Consider the following 22,485-nt stretch of genomic DNA (forward strand, 5'->3'; position numbering starts at 1 on the left):
TCTGAAATTTGTGCAGCAGCAACATGGGTTTCAGCCTGCATATTTTTCTCATTTCTACAGACTGAATGTGACTCCCCTGCCAGCAGTGTGTGCTGCGGTGCTCTCTATCTGCACTGATGCATCGCAAGGGGATTCCTCGGGTATTCGTCTTTCCCTAGTGCTTTTAGTACTGCATCTGGCGATCTGGAATGAAAGGAAATAGAATGCTGGTTACAAATGTAATTGTGGTTCTATGACTGAGTGCAAGACTGCCAGAGACTCTGGTCATTTAGAATTCGTGAAAATGATCTAGTGATCGAGCTGACGTGTTTAGGGTTTTTTATAGCTAAAGACATGTCATGCGCCATGGGGTGACATTTCTCGATTCTTCCACAAGTTTTCCACTTGTGCTTTCAGTACTGCCTATGGCAGTCTTCCACTCGTAACCAGCATTTTCCTCTTAGCTTTTATTTCCTTGGGTGAAAGTCCCAAGGTGGTGTAGTTGGCTACATCCAAACTAATTTAGTTTGCCCTTTCAATCTCTCGACGCCACTCCCGCGACAATAAGTATTTCAAACAACATTTCTTTTTTTTTTTTTACTTTTGGGGAAGTTTGCTGTCTGCTATTTTCATTTCCTCTGAGGCCCTCATAAATATCTTGCATGAATAGTTTTTGTGCAGTCTTGTAACCTTTTGTCTAACTGTGACTATCTTGCACAGTAATAAACAGCCTTGTCTTCAGTCTTCAGGCTTTTCAACTTTAGATACAGCTTGTTTTTACTTGTGTCTTTGGTGATGGAGAACTGGCCTTGTAGAGACTTTGCAAAATTAGTGCCAGTGCCACTGCCAATGTACCCAATCCACTCCAGTCCTCTCCCTGGTTTCTGATGGATCCGGTGCATCGAGTAGCTGCTCACTGAGAATCCAGACAGTGCAGGACAAAGTGACTGATTCTCCAGGTTTTTTTCACTACAGAATCAGAGGACATCAATGAGTGACCACTGACACCTGAAAAATATGGAAAATTAATGTCACATGATTTAGAACAATAAGATGACAGTAATATTCCAGAACACTTAATGGGAGTTTCTCACATGAAATAATCATCAGTAGAACTCCATGCTGTAGTATTTCCATGGCCACTACAAAACTGTCAAATGAAGAGAATAGGAAGCTAATACAGTACATTTACAATAGTACACTGCAGCTGGGCACAAACACTCAATGAAAATTCCATTTATAACACTGTATTTTAGGTATTTGAGTGACACTGTCCCACCCTACAAATTCATTTGCATAGAGGTTTGCAACCATTTATTTTATAGTTGTACTAAAATGAACACTGTAAACAGTTGTATTTTATTTTTCTGTCATTATTATGGCAAGGAGATCTTTTAACTCTGCTTTGGCTTCTGTGACTGACATTTCTAAAAATAATAATACTAAAAGATGAAGATTTGGCACTAAACTTTTCAAATGCTCTTTTTCCAAAATGCCCAAAGTGAAAAATAACATTACTGGCTGAGGTTTAGTTGTTTTAAAGGATATACGTTTAATTGAAATCCAAGAACTCATGTGCTTAGTAAGACACAAGTGTGCACCAACATGCACTTATAAAATCACACAGCTGCACATGACAAGACTGAAGTTCATTGCCCTTTGGTGTTTTAAGTCTGTGCTTAAACGCCTTGGATCAGCCGACTCGCAGTGTGTGCCATTCAAAATCCAGCTATATATGCTATTGGTGTAGTAAGTGTTGGATAATTGTATGGTTGGTGTTTTGTACTTTTTAAGTGTGGTATCTTTTAGTAGAAAAGTCTATTGACAGCAGTTGCTGGAAGCCACATGCTTCCAGCAACTGACTCCATAAAATATGGATCACTGCTACAATATAATATTCTACTTTTTGCAATATATTATTAATATATAATACTACAGTTTTTTGTTTGGAACAGAAGAGTTTGATTGCTTGTTTTACAAATAATTAACAGAAAATTGTTTTCTTTTCAGGGACTCTGAAAATCTGTAAAATGATACAGAATAATAATTTTCTCTCTAGTAATATGTCTAAACATCATCCTGAGCTGGTAGAGAAGCATGTGTGTGTTGATAACTGTAAATGTTTTGCACACTTGGATGATCTGAATATGTGTTTTTGTCAGTTTCCCACGCTGAGATGAGCCAGTGTGGCAGTCTTTGCACAGAAATACACAGCTGTGTCCTCAGTCTGCAGACTGCTGATGTCTAAGTATAGCTCATTACGGTTTGTATCTCTGGAAATAGTGAAGCAACTCTTGAAGGAATTTCCAGAGTCTATTGTAAGACTGACACAGAATTGTTTGCATCACTTCCGGGAAAGTCAAAGAATTCTGAGATAAAACTCTCACACAGAGGAGCATCTCCACCTGAGAAAACACACCCTACTGATTGGGGACCATAAAACGCAAATCACACTCACATCTGCTCTCTCTCTTTCTCTCTCACCTCAGGTCACTTTAAAGACACTAAAAACTAAGTTATGACGTATCCTGTTCTGTAATGTAAAAGGTTTTCTGATCATACATGTTTGATATCATTCAAGAGGTCTCAGTGCAACTGGTAAAACGGTCTCATTCCCTTTCAGCAAAGTCAAATCACAAGTAAGATTTAAGACCTTAATAAAATACAGTGTTCTATCCGGGGCATGCCCCTCCCAGGTCTCACACAGAGACCAGATGCTGTATGCAGATTAGGTGTATTCTTTGTAAACATCAAACAACCTACTCAATCAAAGGTCGACTAACAACTCCCTAAATTGCAAACCAAATCCTAAATAACATCAAACACACACATCTGAAATAATGGAATCGTTTGGTACTTAAGGAAGGATGGCAGAGAAGCTCTGGGAATTTGTAAGCCAGATCTCCCATGCTTCGTCATTTGCATGTAGTTTTTTCTCTACCAGGTATTTCTTATTATTGATAAATGTTTGAAGGAATCTGTAAATCAGATCTCCCATGCTTCGTCGTTTGCATGTAGTTTTTTCACTACCAGGTAATTGCAATTTGTATTTCTTATGTTTGGTAAATGTTTGAATGGAATACAACCTTAATTATATTATTATGCTTGGTTCACTGATAGCTTTGAGTTTGATTTATTATTTTAATTGGATTGTTTGAATGTATTACTATTACCTGGTAAATAAATTGTTATTATGATTCATTCTGAAGGACTGTTTTCTAGTATATTTCTTGTTAACTACAAATCTATGGTCAGAGTTGGCTTAATTAAGCTACTTCAGAAGTAACCCATTAATTATGTATGTAAAAGGCTAAACGGTAAACTGAGAATCTATAATAGAACTTAGCCAAATAAGACTAAACGGATAAAGCCGAGAACCTATAAGGACATAGTCTAAAACTTACTAATATCTGAAACTGAAGAATTTGTAATTAAAGGACCTGTGTCCGGCTGGCACAGGACCCAAATAACATTGAAATAACAAATGCAGTCTAGAAGAGAGAATTACTAAAATTCAGAGCATAGATACATCAACGAGGTTTTTCATAACTGGAGTCAGATGAAATAAAGAAAATAATTAATGATAAGATTAATAAAACATGGAACTCAAATCAAATAATCAAAGTATTATTTAATGTTTCGCACGATAAGACAGAACATGCAGGAGACCTTCAGCCACGCCACTGGATACCGTCCTTGGACCAGTGGGTGACTTCCCATTTACACTATTGATCCACCACCCCATATGATCCCGATCCACTGCATGATTTTCCAGGAGGCTGTTTGATCCATGCTGTGCCATAATCAATGAGGGAATATCCAGAGATCTGACAGGACAACCTCACTGATTCACCAGGTGCTTTAATCTGTGCAGGAGACGAGGTCAGTGAGATGCCAAGAACATCTGTAAAAGAGAACAACATACTCTGAGAGTCAAACTGAACTATGTAAATATTTGTGTGATTACAGTCAGTTACAAAGAGATTCTCAATATTGATTTGACCAAATGAACTCACGTGGCAAAGAGGCAATTATAATGAATATATTTTGTCTCATGATTGATCTCAGAATTAGAACGGACATCCTCACAGCTTTTATCTTTGTTTGGTGTAGTAATTATCAATTGGTGTCAGTCTGTGGACTGTCTCTGAACTGGAGGAAACTGAGAGTCTTATAGTCACTTGCTGATGATGAGCATTTGCATGTCATAAATTAAGTAAAATAAAGGAACAGATCATATTCTGAAGGTGCAGCTTCAGTGAACTGAAATGTTTTCATAATGGGTTGATATGTTTGGTTTGGTTTGCATAGGTAACACCTTTACAGGGGCTCACATAGACAGTGGAGAGTTAAGAACAGCCTGTTGCAGACAAAAAGATGCATTACATTTGTGTTGGTCAAGTTTACATTTATGTTTGTAAAACAGTTTTATGGCTGAAGGTGTCTTAAATGTCATTCATATTTTGGTTCAGAGTTGGACAAAATTCACTCATTAGAGATCATTTAGCTTCATTAAGAATAATATTTCAGGAACCAATACGCAAGTAATGCATGATATTATCTAGAATGAGAATTATGTTCACAGACAATGTAAGTTGGACTATAGTAGTTAATGTACAGTGCTTGTGCTGTTTCTTGCGTTGTGGTTATCTGGCACAGTAATACACAGCTGTATCCTCAGACTGTAGACTTTGTGCGTGAAGAGTCACTGTGCTGCTAGAGTAACTTTTGGAGATGCTAAACTTGTTTACTAGCAATTTTTTTTTTCTTCTTCTTATAGTTCCACCTCCTCATATGTGCATAATCCATTCTAGAGCTTTTCCTGCAGGTTGTCGTATCCAGGCTTTTGCATAAATAGCAGAGTAGCCAGACACCTTACATGTTAGAGTAAAAGAGTGTCCTGGCTGAAAAAGTATAGAGTTTTGCTGGGTGAGGACAATATTACATTCCACACCAGTCAGAGAGAAAACCAAAAAACATGTTGAGGAGAGAAATTACAGAACTGGTGTTTAATATTACCTGCTGCTGATAAAAACACTTACAGGTCATCGCTACCACAAGCAGTAGTAAAGATAAAGAGAACATGATTGTAACACTACTTAGTGGAAAGGAGGAGGCGAGAAGCAGATTTCCTGGTTCAGGTAGGAGTTTTAATCTTGCACTCAGACTCTTACAGTTCACACTTGTCGGTTTTACAGGCAAACATTTACTTAAATACTTCCAATTCATATAACAGAATGACACGCCATGGCCTTTCTTGCGCCAGTCTCTCTCTCTCACCGCATCTACTGGCGGTGTGGCTCTTTTATGCCGCTCTCCTGTGCTCACTGAAATTAGAGACAGGTGTTACACATAATTTAGCTCAGGTGTAAGTGCCCTTACCGCTTTCTCTCTCTCCGGAGAGATGCTTGACCACGCCCCCGCTGCCACAATGGTATATGCTTATGATGGATTGGATTATATGTGAGATGAACAACACAACGACATCTCTTTTAAACACACCGAGGGGTGGAGAGACTAATCTACTTTGCATGGGGTAAAAAGATCAAGAATAAAATGTTTGTCAATCACCCAAAATACTAAACTAAGCTTTGGGTCTGTATCCTGGTTACATTTCTGAACTTTTCATGTGATTTATAACATGTATTCATGATCATACAGCTAGTATTCTGAAAACATCAGCTATTCTCAAAAAATTGTCAAGTATTATAATTATTAGAGGATATAAAGAGAGGTTTATGTTCTATATGTCCTGCAGCCATATGTGAGTTAATTTCTGGAATCGTAATAAGTGCATAGTGTTTTATGTTGTTGTTCAGAAAATGGATTTAACAGTAATGCTTTTACAGTAATCATTGAAGGTTGCTTTACTCATACTTTGAGTAAAGTGATTTTTATGTGAACAGTGATTATAGAGGTTACACAGGTGAGTATTTGTACATGCTTTAATGTTGATCAGTGAGAGATTGTCCACTTTTATACTTTTACCTATCCTAATTGTTTTTGATAAGGCATGACGTGATTCAGATGTTGATGATGAAATCAGTAAAATGTAAATATAAAATATCCTGAGCTTTCAGTATACAGTTCTGAGCACACAAGCCTATAAACTGCTCAGCAACCTTTTGTGTTATTGTGTTTCTTCGAGCACAGTAATAAACAGCAGTATTCTCAGCCTGCAGATTTGTCATGTGCAGATACACCTGCATTTTACTGTTGTCTCTGGAAATGGTGAACCATCCCTCATTGCTTTTAGAATAATATTTGTTACTGCCACTTGGAGCAGAAATATATGAGAGCCTCTCGAGCCCTTTCCCTTCAGCCTATCTTATCCATGAAATATATGCATATCCCACGTCAGTCCCAGAAAAGGTACAGGTCAGTTTATGGCTGTTCCCAGGTTTGAAGATGACTGGCTCAGATTCAGTCAGTGTCTGACCTTTGCAGTCTGTGAGGTAAAAAACTTAATTTTTTAGACACATTTCAGTATTAGTAAACATTAGCCAAAAATTACATGGATGTAAGTCTTCAGTGGTCTATGAAACTGAAGACTTGATACTTCATTTGAAAATATTTTTTTTAAAGCATTTCAGTCCATGTTTGAGAATAATAAGATAATAAAGGGCTAAATAATAAGAAAACTACTTACTGTCTCCAAAGACTAATATGATTATTAAACAGGTAATTTTGATAAACATTTATGCAGACATTCTGGTTAAGTGTCACAAAAATGTCAAACTACTGAATTAGACTGAAAGCTAAATTGAGAATTTATAAGCCTTCCCTGTAGCAGATATTAGACTGACATAAGGAAGGTGTTAAGACCAAAAGCAAGTTGCTCATTGTAAAACAAAATATACCATTGTTGTTGCTGTACAATACAGTATATACGTATTGTACATTCATTCAAAAGACTATTTGAAACCAGGATTTTGTTAGATGTATGAAAGTTCTCTGATCATTTAATATTACATTAAATAAAGAAGAGCAATACATATATGCATGGAATCAACATTTAAACCCCACAACCACCCCTCCCAATCCCCAACCCTGCCCTGATGCCCAACAAACATCCCTGTGGTCACATATGAGTATATACACAACAAAAAAAAGCAAACAAACACACAAACATATATATATAAAATCTGCCTGGCTATCATCACACTGGTCAGAACCCAATTCTCTATGTGTCTAATCCCCACATCAATGACCACCCCATCGCCCAAAACACAGAGTCTGGGGCAAAACGAAACCCGAGTGCCCAACACGTCACACACAAAACTCTGAACCCTCAACCAAAACTCCTGGATCGCAACACACCACCAAGCAAATGGGCCGTGTCTCCATCCTGCAATTGGCATTGCCAGCAGGTGGGTGTGTCTTTAAGAACAAGCCTATACAATCTAGAGGGGGTCCAATAAAATCTATGTAAAATCTTGAATTGCGTAAGGCGCACCCTTGCATCTTTAGAGGCAAACTTGATGTTTTTTAGAATCCTAGCGCACACTCCCACCTCTAATACCAAGTTTAAATTTTTCTCCCGTAATCTCTTGATAGAAGTTAAAGCTCTGTCCCCCAGACTCTGAATTAGCAGGGAGTAATACATTGATGCCTCATGACCTTTTTCAAAGCAGTAATAACCATTCCCGGATTATCTGTCACTTTAGGGGGATGTATGCTACTCCAAAAAATAGTACAGAGCAGGTGGCACAGCTGTAAATACCTATAAAATTGAGATCTGGGAATCCCAAAATGTTGAACCAAATTTTCAAAAGATCTCAACACTTCACTCTCATATAGGTCACCGAGTGTAGTAACCCCAACCCCCCCCCCCCATGATCCACTCTGACCAGCAGAAAGGGGACTTATTAATACTTAATTTTGGATTCTGCCATATGCTCGAGGCAAGATTTAAATAAATGTCCGAATTAAACACTTTGGACACTTTTGTCCATACCCAGTGCAAATGCGAGATAATGACTGTCTTGCCTTGAATAGCCAAAACTCCTCCTTCCGCAACAAAATATTATTATATCTGTATTTCAGTCAGGTCAATTCTCTGAGGCCATCAGATGACATTCGGCACTTCAGCTCTGCCTCGACACTTTTAATATTCCCTTCCAACTCCATGAGTTCTCGTGCTTTGGATTTTTTGATGAATGAGGCATACTGTATGATCTGACCCTAAAGAACCGCCTTAAGTGCCTCCCAAGCCATGTCCACAGAGGATACTGAGGACCAGTTGGTCTCCATATAAACATTGATTTCAGCCTTTAACATTTGTTGAAAATCAGGATTTTCCTAAAGAGATACATTAAAGCGCCAACTATATGATTTATTTTTCTCCAAATGTGGCAACACCTCTAAACTCACCAGGGCGTGATCTGAGACTAAGATGTTTCCAATTGAGCAATCCACAACAGATGAAATGAGGGACTTAGATATATTAAAAAAAAATCAATTCTAGAATAAATCTTATGGACTGATGAAAAAAACTATAGTCCCTGCCAGATGGGTTCAAAAGTCTCCAAATATCTGTAAGACCAAGATATTTACACATCCTGTGAAGCGCCAATGTTGCTCTAGGGGGCTTACACACTTTTGCTTCACTATGATCAAGAACTGAGTCCATCAAAAGATTAAAGTCTCTTCCCAATATTATATCATGAGGGGTGCCAATGGCTTGCAACATCCCTTCAAGATCTATAAAAAAGCCCTGATAATCAGCGTTAGGTACGTAAATATTAGCCAAAATCAACCTTTGCCCTTGAATTTCTGCTAAAACAATAATGATTCTTCCTAATTTATCTTTAATCTGTTTGAGACATTTGAACTGTAGATGTTTACTTATCAAGGTAATGACTCCCCTGCTCTTACATGTCCACCCCATATCTTTCCAAATTTTTCAGCTTCCTGCAGGGAAAGATGCATTTCTTGAAGAAACAATATATCAAATTTCTTACGTTTAAAAAAAGAAATAACCTTCCTTCTTTTTATGGGGTGCCCCAACCCATTCACATTCCACGTGGAGAGAGACAATCTGCTCATATTTGACATTTTGACACGTGAGGAAAAAATAGACTGTGTGTCAAAAATAAAATTATAAAGACCACATTCCAACATTGGTGCAACAATCAACCCCCGAACATCCCCCAGAACAAAACTCTAAAACTGAGTTTAGAATCCCTCTAAACTCAAACAGTCCATGTATGCCTATGAAAGTCCCTACGACAACTTTGCCAATGGGTTGCTCAAGTTCAGTGCTTCTATACAAATTTTATGAGACAGCATTACACAACAGAAAATAATCTATAAACAAACTCCAGCCAATAGGCAGAGTAAGCACAAAGAATGTGTAGATTCATCCACATAACTGTCCCGAAGGTGTGTTCCTCCACAAAACAAGCTCCAGCCGCTAGCGGAAACAGCACAAAAAAAAAAACCAAAAGAACGAATGCCCATTCAGCTGTTACATGAGTGTAACAAATGCCCTAATTACTCTAATGATTTGCAAGAAATATTCCACAAAACAAACTCCATCCAAGAAGAGTCATAAACACAAAGAATGTGCAGATTCATCCACAAACTCTCCCGAAAGAGTGTTATTCCACAAAACAAACTCCAGCCACTAGGTGGAACCAATGCAAAAAGAAACAAAGAAGGCACTCACTTTCCTCGGACAGTCAAGTGAATGATCAGTGAGTCAGGTCCACTCGGCTGCATAGAGAGCATCACACAATGACTAATTTCATTGACTTTAAAAAGGACATCGCTTGCTGTGGGTATGTAAATATTTTGCGGCCATCCTTAGTATCTATTCTCAACTTGGCCGGGAACATCAGTGCAAAAGCGACCTTCCCTTGACGAAAGAGTTCCTTGAATCGATCACATTTCTCTCTTCGAATTTGCAAAGTCTGGGAACAAGAAAATGCTGTGGTTCTTCCAAAAAAGCCTTCCTTTATTCCTCGCCTCACATAACACAAGATCTTTATCGGATGATCCAGAAATTTGGCCAGAATTGATCGGAGCCTGTCTCCCTCTGCAGATCTCCGAGCCGGGACTCTGTGAGCTCGCTCAATTTCCAGCTTATGGCCTGTTATGTCAAGCAGACTCGGGAAGAGCTCGTCTAGGAAATTCACCATATCTCGGCCTTCTTTGTCTTCAGGAATTCCAACAATTCGGACATTGTTTCCAGTTACAATTCTCAAGGTCTTCCATCTTTTCCCAAATGCGCTCCAAGTCCATCTTGGTCGCTAGCGGGTTAGCAGCTAATTCCCTCTCCAATGACTCCAGATAATCAATCCGTTTCTCAACATCCACACTCTTGTAACCAACTCAGTGAATTTCGTCTCCATGGCAGTGATCGATCAATGTATTACAGCAAGATCCTCCAAGTCAGCAACGACCTTCGTAAGCATTGCCGTTATGTTCCACAGCTGACACTGAATCTCTTCCAATGCACTGGCCAAATTGAGTCCCGGGCTCTCGGTCTGTTGCTCAACTTGAGCACTTAAGTGTCTTTTAATGCCTCCAGGCCCCAGGATTTTGAATTCTTTGACATATTGTCTTCATAGAACAATTCAGAGCGTATCGAATCCCACCGGTTTATGACACAAAAAGCATTAAAACCAGCAAAGTGCGCAGAGCTCGCCGTTCACAAGTCCGATCCTCGTATAGCACCACGCGACTCCCTGATCATTTAATATTAAAATAAGCATAATGTGAGAACTAAAAATGTGCCCTTGCATAGTTCTTTTAAAATAAAACAACAAAAACAAAAAACACATCACAAGGTGGTAATGCATTTAACTGTAGCAGACTACATTGTTTTTCATATTTTAATGCAGGGGCGTAGATTCCGGGGGGGGTGGGAAGTAACCCCCCCCCCCCACGAAACAATGACAAAAACATTTTGAAGAGTTGATGCTGATATATGCTGATTGATATGCTGTTAAGATGAACATCTATCACATACCTTCAAAGCAGCATGCTTATTATCTTGTCTTTGTCAAACAACTTTGTTTTATTTTATTATATAAAGTATCTACACAAACACCTAACTACTGCAGGGAAAGTTACCTGGGGTTTTCTTACAAAGTCAATATGTTGTTCCAAACCCACGTGGTTTACGTGACGTCTGCGTCACGCCTATGTCTCATCTGCATCTTGAATTTAATGGAGTAAATGGTAGAACCTTTAAAAAATCAAGATGTTGAGTGACACGTTCAGTGAGATGAGTGTGTGATGCAAAGTCATATTTTAAGAGCCTAAAGGGATGCCATACGCCCTGGCCCTGTCTCGAACAGCTCTCCTTGCAAGGCCGTCATGGGCTGGCTATCCCAGGCCAATCGGAGTCCCACGGTGCTGCGGTATCATTACGTTTAGGGGGGATTAGGGGGGATTTAGAGGCATTCAGTCATAATCCCACAGATGGTAGCTTCGCACCAGTGGCTCCTCAGCCAAGCACACGCACCAAATGTCTGAACCTGCGGATCCTCTCGTACTGAGCAGGATTACTATTGCAACAACACATCATCAGTAGGGTAAAATTAACCTGTCTCAAGACGGTCTAAACCGTTTTTCTTACAAAGTCACTATGTTGTTCCAAACTCATAAGACTAAGGATATTTTTATAGGCAAAATATAAGCCTCAGTCACTATTCACCCTCATTGCATCTTTTTTTTCCATATAATAAAGTGAATGGTGATTGAGGCTAATATTATGACTAACATCTCCTTTTTTGTCCCATAGAAGAAAGCAAGTCATATGGGTTTGGAACAACATGAGGCTCAGAAAATGATGACAGAATTTTCATTTTTTGGGTGAACTATCCTTTAAGTGTCTCTTAATGGCACAATGGTGACCAAGAGTGGACTGGCCATAGGGAGAACCGGGACTTTTCCCAGTCGGCAGGCCACGAAACGGGGCCAAACGTGTGGCGATAAGCTGAAATGGGCTGCAGAACTGCGCCGCGATATGCCAGGGGGCTGCGATATGCAGAAAAGGACAGCGACAACAACTCAGTTCCATTTCCACTCAGTCATAGAACCACAGTTACATTTGTAAACAGCGTTTTCCTCTTAGCTTTTATTTCCTTGGGTGAAAGTCCCAAGGTGGTGTAGTTGGCTACATCCAAACTCATTTAGTTTGCCCTTTCGAACTCACGATGCCACTCCCACCACAATAAGTATTAATAACATTTTTTTTTTTTTTTTTTTTTTTACTTTTGGGGAAGTTTGCTATTTTCATTTCCTCGGAGGCCCTCATAACTATCTTGCATGAATAGTTTTTGTACAGCCTTGTAGTCTTTTGTCTAACTGTGACTCTCTTGCACAGTAATAAACAGCCGTGTCCTCAGTCTTCAGGCTTTTCAACTCTAAATGCAGCTTGTTTTTGCTTGTGTCTTTGGTGATGGAGAACTGGCCTTGTAGAGACTGTGCAAAATTAGTGCTGGTGCCACCGTCAATGTACCCAATCCACTCTAGTCCTCTCCCTGGTTTCTGACGGATCCAGTGCATCCAGTAACTGCTCATTGAGAATCCAGACACAGTGCAGGACAGAGTGGCTGATTCTCCAGGTTTTTTCACTACAGAATCAGAGGAGGTCAATGGCTGACCACTGATACCTGAAAAATATGGAAAATTAATGTCACATGATTTAGAACAATAAGATGACAGTAATATTCTACAACAAAGGGGAGTTTCTCACATGAAATAATCATCAGTAGAACTCCATACTGTAGCATTTCCATGGCCACTACAAAACTGTCAAATGAAGAGAATAAGAAGCTAAACAGTAATACAGTACATTTACAATAGTACACTGCAGCTGGGCACAAACACTCAATGAAGATTCCGTTTATAACACTGTATTTTAAGTATTTGAGTGACACTGTCCCACCCTACAAAATCATTTGCATAGAGGTCTGCAAACATTTTTGCAAAGTATTATTTTATAGTTGTACTAAAATGAACTTACTGTAAAAAGTTGTATTTGTTTTGTTTTTTTGTCATTACTAATTATGGCAAGGAGATCTTTTAACTCTGCTTTGGCTTCTGTGACTGATATTTCTAAAATAATAATAATAATAATAATAATAATAACAACAATAAAATGAACATTTGGCACTTTCTTTTTCTTTTCTTTTTTTTTTTTTTTGGTTTTGCAAAATGCTCAAAGTGGAAAATAACATTACTGGCTGAGGTTTTTAGTTGTTTTAAAGGATATGCATTTAATTGAAATCTAAAAACTCATGTGATCCATAATACACATGTGTTCACCAACATGCACTTATAAAATCACACATCTGCACATGACAAGACTGAAGTTCGTTGCCCTTTAGTGTTTAAAGTCTGTGCACACTGTGCAGTGTCTGCCCTTAGAAATCCAGCTATATATTCTATTGGTGTAGTTAGTGTTGGATAATTGCATGGTTGGTGTTTTGTGCTTTTTAAGTGTGGTATCTTTTAGTAGAAAAGTCTACTGACAGCAGTTGCTGGAGGCCACATGCTTAAGTTTGACATTTTGAGAAGGACCTAGCTAAATGAGGTCAGGATTGGAGTTGGATGGAGAAAGATATGTTGGAGATGCAAATAAAGGAGTAGTAGGTAATTGAGTTGTTGCTGAGCACTGGCACAGCATGTGGCTTTATATGAGTGCTTTCAAGAGGACAGGGAGACCCTGAATTTATTTACAACCTTATTCTTGACCATTTCCTCAGCAGTGAAAACAAGAGCATTAAAGCATTTAGCATTCTGCCATTTCAGAGACACAAATGGTAGAGTTAGGGTACTTGAGTTTGGACTCGGACCAGAGTCACAAGTCCAACTTTAATGGACTTGGACTTGACAGGGACTCGGATGCATTTTTACTCGGACTTGACTTGGACTCAAGCCTTTGGGACTCTGGATTGTTTTTTACAAGTCCAGCCGAATCCATGACATTTGTGATGAAATGAGAATAAATAAATTAATAAATAAATAACAAAACAGAAATTAATGAACACATCTCTGTCTGCATGCAGCTGTATTAGCCCTTGAAGTCATAGATGTAGCCAGAGTTGTTTTACTGTGTTTAAGCAAACACACGCACACATATGCATGTGCAGAGGCATACTCATCAGTCAACCAATACGCTTGAATGTTACTACAGGGACTGCTGTTTAACATCGACCACCGAGGTTGCTGGCATGACGAAACATTAAAGGAATAGTTCACACAAAAATGAAAATTTGCTCATAATTTACTCACTTATGAGTTTCTTTCTTCATCAAAACAGAATTTAAGACTTTTAGGATTTCATTTCAGGCCTCCTCTAAACAATGCAAGTGAATGTCCTCCATTTTTTGACGGTCCAAAATGCATATTTAGGGTGCATCAAAATAATCCACATGACTCCAGTCAACAAATAAAGTTCTTCTGAACGCAAGCGATTGATTAATTTTAGAAACAAAACAATACTTATATACTTTTTAACTACAAATGTTTGCTTCTGTACATCTCTGTGACGTGCGCTCATTAGAATGATGACGTAAGCTCGTTGGTAAGGTCACGCGTCACATGGAGGAGGAGTCAGGAAGTGCATCATTGTTTACATTTTTTATTATTATTATTATTATTATTATTATTTGGAAATGATTTTTTATTTTATTTTATATTGTTTTGAAATTGTTTTGGACTGTTTTGGTTTGTGAACGGCACAAGTTTATCTTGTAAACAATGACGCACTTCCTGACTCCTCCTCCACGTGACGCGTGACCTTACCAACGAGCTTACGTCGTCCCTCTCATGAGTGCAAGTCACAGAGATGTATTTGTGTCTGTGATTTGAGCAGTCGGCTGTTGCAGCGCCGTATTCAAACACGCGTTTGGCGAGATATACTCACTCACCAAAATAAACGAGGAAAACTCCCGCGGCAGTTAATAAAGAGCGCTTCCAAATTAGGACAGCACATCTTTAACGTTGTTACATCTGTACACCAACTTTCATTGATGTAAAAACATGTTCCACCGCCTCTCGTTTTCCCCGTTAACTCCGTGATGTGATCCGCTCTGAACAGCTGAAAGCCCGGCAGATGTAACGCGTTGTCCGGAATGGCTTCACTCAGCCAGGTTTCTGTGAAGCACAAGGCAGCAGAGTTTGAAAAGTCCTTGTTTGTGCGGGTGAGGAGATGTAGTTCGTCCGTTTTTGTTAGGGAGAGAGTGGAGATTCGCTAGATGAATGCTCGGCATCGTTGTTCGAAAGCCCCGCTGACGGAGTTTGACCAGCGCGCCTTCTCGTCTCACTCGCCTGCGTCTCATAGGGCGTTTAAACAACACAGCCGCGCCTCCGACTAAAATGTCAAATAAAACGTCCGAATATTCAAAATCAGGGAAAAGATTGTCTGGTATATGCTGTCGAGTGTTCAGCAGTTCGTCTCTGGTAAAACTGACTGGAAAAAGATTACTAATAGAAGCACTCCACACCGAGGCGGCCATCCGCGGCGCTATCATGATGTACTACGTACTGTATTTTCCCAAATCAGTCGGCAGATATAGAAAAAAGATTCAGAAAGAAATCTTAGAATAGGCTATTATTTCTTTAGTTAGGGATAATTTTAAATAAAACTAAATTAAAATGAATTGACAAATTGAATATGAAGTAGAAATAAAACTAAAATTCAAAACAATAATAACTCTGGTTTTAATGACTAACACAGCTTTCACTTGCTTTAGTCTATGTTTAAGTGGAGGGAAAAAATCAACAAATAATTAAAGTCAACAATGACAATTTTGTCTTCATACACCTAAAGTATATGCTTTCATTCTGAAACCACTTTTAAATTTGTTCAGCAGGATACTAATCATAAAATATATATATATGAAATGCAACAGTGTTGTTTTTGTTACATTTATATTGATAAACTGTTTTTCTTAGTTGTGAAGTTTAAAATAAGCTTCAAATATTGATGTTGAGTTTACGGTTACAATTTTAATTCAGATTCATAAACAGATTCATTATTACTCGGCCTGTTATGGACTCGGTCTTGAGTCTGACTCGGACTCGACTAAGGTGGACTCGAACCCAACACTAACGGATGGCACCACATTATAGAATTTAGAATATGGATGAAAGAAAAATAATTCCACTTCGATATACCCTCACTGGGCACATTATGAGGAAAACCTGTCACATGCTTATTCATGCAATTATCTAATCAGCCAATCTTGTGGCAGTAGTGTAATGCATAAAATCAGCAGATACAGGTCAGGAGTTTCAGTTAATGTTCACATCAACCATCAGAACGACAGGACGAGCTCACAGACTGTTACATCATATATCAGTTTCTGTGAGGATATGTGCATTCTTACTAGGACTTATTTAAAGTTCTACAGTGACAAACCATGGTTTACAGCAGAGCTCAGGCAGCTTCGTCAGGCCAAAGAGGATGCTTACAGAGTTGGGGATAAAGTCTCATACAATCAGGCCAGGAACACTCTGAACAGGGAAATCAGAGTGGCTAAAAGAAGATACTCTGAAAAGCTGAAAAACAAGTTTTCAGGTAACGACCCTGCACCAGTGTGAAGTGGCATGAAACAACTCACAAATTACAGGACTCCTACCCCAACCCTGTAGGGAACCAACAACTGGCTGATGACCTGAATGTGTTCTACTGCAGATTTGAAAGGCCCAATATCACACCCCACACCCACTCTGACCTTCACTTCACACATACACCAACACCTCCTGCTACTCAACCTGCACTTAAGATCTGTGAAGATGATGTGAGCCACGTCTTTTGACAACAAAGGATAACGCCCAGATGGCGTTTCACCTGCATGTCTTAGATCCTGTGCTAACCAGCTGGCCCCCATCTTCACACAGATCTTCAATAGATCACTGGAGCAGTGTGAAGTCCCATGCTGCTTCAAACGTTCCACTATCATCCCCATCCCAAAGAAACCAAAAATCACAGGACTTAATGACTACAGACCTGTCGCCCTGACGTCTGTGGTCATGAAATCATTTGAGAGACTGGTGTTGGCCCACCTGAACAACATCACTGGACCCTTTCTAGATCCCCTTCAATTTGCTTATCGAGCAAACAGGTCTGTGGATGATGCAGTCAACATAGGATTGCATCATATCCTGCAACATCTGGACAGACCAGGGACATATGCAAGGATCCTTTTTGTGGACTTCAGTTCAGCTTTCAACACCATCATCCCAGCTATACTCCAGAATAAATTACACCAACTCTGTGTTCCCATGTCTATCTGTCAGTGGATTACCAGCTTTCTGATGGACAGGCAGCAGCTTGTGAGACAGGGGAAACTCACTTCCAGCACCTGTACAATCAGCACTGGTGCCCCCCAGGGATGTATGCTCTCCCCACTGCTCTTCTCCCTCTACACCAATGACTGCATCGCCAAGGACCCCTCTGTCAAGCTCCTGAAGTTTGCAGACGACACCACTGTCATCGGCCTCATCCGAGATGACGATGAGTCTGCATACAGAAGGGAGGTTGAACAGCTGGCTGTCTGGTGCAGTCAAAACAACCTTGAGCTGAACATGCTCAAAACGGTGGAGATGATTGTGGACTTTAGGAGGAACACCCCAACACTGACCCCCCTCACCATTCTAAACAGCACTGTAGCAGCAGTGGAGTCATTCAGGTTCCTGGGCACTACCATCTCACAGGACCTGAAGTGGGAGACCCACATTGACTCCATTGTGAAAAAGGCCCAGCAGAGGTTGTACTTCCTTCGCCAGCTGAGGAAATTCAACCTGCCACAGGTGCTGCTGATACAATTTTACTCAGCAGTCATTGAGTCTGTCCTCTGCACTTCAATAACTGTCTGGTTTGGTTCAACTACGAAATCAGACATCAGAAGACTACGAAAGACAGTTTGGATTGCTGAGAGGATTATTGGTTGCCCCCTGCCCCCCTTCAAGAACTATACACTTCCAGAGTGAGGAAAAAGGCTGGAAAAATCACTCTGGACCCCACTCACCCTGCCCACTACCTTTTTGAACTGTTGTCTTCTGGCCGACGCTTCAGAGCTCTGAGCACCAGAACCGTCAGGCACAGGAACAGTTAAGTTGCCCCATTGAGCAATAACTATGTGCAATACACAGTTTAGTCTTTCTTATATTTATCCAACACATCCAACCTCCTCTGCCATTTCATTCCTCTGGAAAAAAAACAAAAAACATTTGCACTGTACATAACAGATTGTATTAGATTTGCACTACCCATGTGTATGTGTGTATGTATGTATGTGTGTGTCTGTACGTATGTGTATAATTAGTTTTTATTTTAATTTTTTTATTATTATCTATATCTTGCTGCTGTTTTTGTATTGTTTTTGTATTGTTGTACACTGGAAGCTCCTGTCACCAAGACAAGTTCCTTGTATGTGTAAGCATACTTGGCAATAAAGCTCATTCTGATTCTGATGCTGATTCAGAATGGGGAAAATGTGATTTCAGTGATTTCGACTGTGACATGATTGTTTGTGCCAGACGGGCTGGTTTGAGTATTTCTGTAACTGCTGATCTCCTGGGATTTTCAAGAACAACAGTCTCTAGAGCAACCCTGTTCCTGGAGGCCCCCCAACACTACACATTTTGAATATCTCCCTAATCAAATACACCTGATTCAACTCATTAGCTCATTAGTAGAGACACCATGACCTGAATTGGGTGTGTCAGATAAGGGAGATTGCTTTCCCTTTGAATTAAGTTTATTTTGCATACCCCATTAGCAGATTTTCTTTTCTTATTTTAAGTCTAAAGTTCACAAAATTTGTCAGATTTATCTTCAAGCAAGACTTAATATCTTATCCTATTTTGCTTGACAAGTAAATAAATCATGTTTTAAGAATGTTGAGATAATTTTACAGGAAAACAAGACAAAAATACTTGTCTTGAAAATCTTTTTTTTTTCAGTGGCAGGGTTGGGAACCATGGCTCTAGAGTTTACTTGGATTGGTACCAATAACAAAAAACATCCAGTCAGCAGCAGTTCTGCAGACAGAAACTCCTTGTTGATGAGAAAGGTCAACGGAGAATGGCCAGACTGGTTCGAGCTGACAGAAAGTCTACGGTAACTCAGATAACCGCTCTGTACAATTGTAGTGAGCAGAAAAGCATCTCAGAATGTACAACATGTTGAACCTTGAAGTAAATGGGCTACAACAATTGAAGACCACATCGGGTACTTTATTAGGACCATAGTGTTCCTAATAAATGCTCAGTGAGTGTAGAATCAATGAATTCACTGAATGAATATACTTGTACATAAAATTCAATCGTTAAAAGAAGGCTATGAAAGTACAAATCAATAACTGTAACTGCAATTAACAGTAAACTTACTCTTCACAATGGTCATGTACTGTGGAATTCAGATTTAAAAAAGTTTCAAATAAAAACACCACAGAGAATTAAAATCATGATGAACAACTAATATACTTCAAAATCATAATTATGATAACAGTAATATATATTATTGATAGCTTAATAAGTGTTTTTTCTCTCTTAATTAGTTAACAGTTATTGTACAGCTTCTTCATCAGATGTAGTCAGTGTCTCTCAAACATAAATAAACAGCAGTGTCATCTTCTCTCAGACACATGGCTTCAAGATACTGTGTGCTTTCAGACATGTCCTCACTCATAGTGAAGTGATTTTTCATGGGGTCTGCATAAATGGTAATCAGATCTAGAACTTCTGAAAGAATTAACTCTCCCAGTCCACTCTAGATCTTTCCCTGGCTTCTGCCTTTTCCAGTGCATTAAGGAGCTTGTCATTGAAAAACCATCCATTTTACAGAAGATCTTTGCAGTTTCCTGAGGTCTCTTTATCACAGCAGGTGACTGATCTAATCTGTTTTCATCCCCATTGATACCTGTGTAATCAAATAAATAAATGGCATCAAATGACAAAAATGCCTTTTTTAAGGGCATTAAAAATGCTCTTATCTGGAAAAAAAATATAAAAATTACCTTGTTGGGTTACAATCACCATAAACACAAAATGCCAAATGCTCCTTGACCCCATTGTTAAAATGTTTGCTAGTATAAAAGTGTAATTTCTGTACCTTAAATATGATTTAGTTGGATGTGTGAAGTGAACAGGTGTTTTATGGAATTAAATTAGCAAGTACATTTGCAAGACTTTTATTTTTATTTATTTTTTTATAATCTCTTAGTCTATGAGTAATGTGGGTCAGCATGTAAGGCGGAGGAGTTACTGCTGCTAAAGGTACTCCAAGTTGGACCAAACTTCTCGTGTTATCATGTTACATTATCTCCCTCTTGTGTAGGCAATGGTGCACTGCTACAATATAATATTCTACTTTTTGCAATGTATCATTAATATAAAATAATACCGTTTTTGTTTGGAACAGAACAGTTTGATTGCTTGTTTTACAAATATTTCAGAGAAATTGTTTTCTTTTCAGAGATAGAATAATAATTTTCTCTCTAGTAATATGTCTAAACATCCTAAACTGGTAGAGAAGCAGGTGTGTTGATGTGTAGAAGGTGTGTAAATGCTTTGCACACTTGGATGATCTGAATATGTGTTTTTGTCAGTTTCTCACTCTGAAATGAGCCAGTGTGGCAGTCTTTGCACAGAAATACACAGCTGTGTCCTCAGTCTGCAGACTGCTGATGTCTAAGTACAGCTCATTACGGTTTGTGTCTCTGGAAATAGTGAAGCGACTCTTGAAGGAATTTTCAGAGTCTATTGATCCACCACCCCATATGATCCCGATCCACTGCATGCCTTTTCCAGGAGGCTGTTTGATCCATGCTGTGCCATAATCACTGAGGGAATATCCAGAGATCTGACAGGACAACCTCACTGATTCACCAGGAGTTTTAATCTGTGCAGGAGACGAGGTCAGTGAGATGCCAAGAATATCTGTAAAAGAGAACAACATACTCTGAGAGTCAAACTGAACTATGTAAATATTTTGTGTGATTACAGTCAGTTACAAAGAGATTCTCAATATTGATGTGACCAAATGAACTCACATGGCAAAGAGGCAATTAAAATGAACAGATTCTGACTCATGATTGATCTCAGAATTAGAACAGACATCCTCACAGCTTTTATCTTTGTTTGGTGTAGTAATTATCAATTGGTGTCAGTCTGTGGACTGTCTCTGAACTGGAGGAAACAGAGTCTTATAGTCACTTGCTGATGATGAGCATTTGCATGTCATAAATTAAGTAAAATAAAGGAACAGATCATATTCTGAAGGTGCAGCTTCAGTGAACTGAAATGTTTTCATAATGGGTTGATATGTTTGGTTTGGTTTGCATAGGTAACACCTTTACAGGGGCTCACATAGACAGTGGAGAGTTAAGAACAGCCTGTTGCAGACAAAAAGATGCATTACATTTGTGTTGGTCAAGTTTACATCCATGTTTGTAAAACAGTTTTATGGCTCAAGGTGTCTTAAATGTCTTTCATATTTTGGCTCAGATTTGGACAAAATTCACTCATCAAAGATCATTTAGCTTCATTAAGAATAATATTTCAGGAATCAATGCATAAGTAATGCATGATATTATCTAGAATGAGAATTATGTTCACAGACAATGTAAGTTGGACTATAGTAGTTCATGTACAGTGCTTGTGCTGGTTCTTGCGTTGTGGTTGTCTGGTACAGTAATACACAGCTGTATCCTCAGACTGTAGACTTTGTGCTTGAAGAGTCACTGTGCTGCTAGAGTAACTTTTGGAGATGCTAAACTTGTTTACCAGCAATTCTTTTTTCTTACAGTTCCACCTCCCCATATGTGCGTAATCCATTCTAGAGCTTTTCCTGCAGGTTGTCGTATCCAGGCTTTTGCATAAATAGCAGAGTAGCCAGACACCTTACATGTTAGAGTAAAAGAGTGTCCTGGCTGAAGAAGTATAGAGTTTTGCTGGGTGAGGACAATATTACATTCCACACCAGTCAGAGAGAAAACCAAAAAACATGTTGAGGAGAGAAATTACAGAACTGGTGTTTAATATTACCTGCTGCTGATAAAAACACTTACAGGTCATCGCTACCACAAGCAGTAGTAAAGATAAAGAGAACATGATTTATGCTTATGATGGATTGGATTATTTGTGAGATGAACGACACAACGCCATCTCTTTTAAACACACCGAGGGGTGGAGAAACTAAGCTAATTTGCATGGTGTAAAATGATCAAGAATAAAATGTCTGGCAATCACCCAAAATACTAAGCTAAGCTTTGGGTCTGTATCCTGGTTACTTTTCTGAACTTTTCGTGTGATTTATAACATGTATTCATGATCATTCAGCTAGTATTCTGAAAACTTCAGCTATTCTCGAAAAATTGTCAAGTATTATAATTATTAGAGGATATAAAGAGAGGTTTATGTTCTATATGTCCTGCAGCCATATGTGAGTTAATTTCTGGAATCGTAATAAGTGCATAGTGTTTTATGTTGTTGTTCAGAAAATTGATTTAACAGTAATGCTTTTACAGTAATCGTTGA

The 22,485-nt window shown here is 38.9% G+C and overlaps 1 pseudogene and 2 gene segments (V, D, J or C); all 3 read right to left on the reverse strand.

Moving 5' to 3' along the window:
* Positions 1-538: 538 nt before the first annotated feature.
* On the reverse strand, positions 539-4,119 carry LOC127451545 (immunoglobulin heavy variable 1-3-like; annotated as a pseudogene).
* Positions 4,120-12,234: 8,115 nt separating this feature from the next.
* Positions 12,235-12,820, reverse strand: LOC127451788 (Ig heavy chain V region 6.96-like). The segment is given in 2 exon segments: positions 12,235-12,605; positions 12,689-12,820. Coding segments are annotated over 2 exon segments (399 nt in total).
* Positions 12,821-20,536: 7,716 nt separating this feature from the next.
* Positions 20,537-21,144, reverse strand: LOC127451787 (Ig heavy chain V region PJ14-like). The segment is given in 2 exon segments: positions 20,537-20,886; positions 21,000-21,144. Coding segments are annotated over 2 exon segments (402 nt in total).
* Between the last annotated feature and the right edge of the window lie 1,341 nt (positions 21,145-22,485).

Source organism: Myxocyprinus asiaticus, chromosome 14 (assembly GCF_019703515.2).
Source record: "Myxocyprinus asiaticus isolate MX2 ecotype Aquarium Trade chromosome 14, UBuf_Myxa_2, whole genome shotgun sequence".
Taxonomy (NCBI): Eukaryota; Metazoa; Chordata; class Actinopteri; order Cypriniformes; family Catostomidae; genus Myxocyprinus; species Myxocyprinus asiaticus.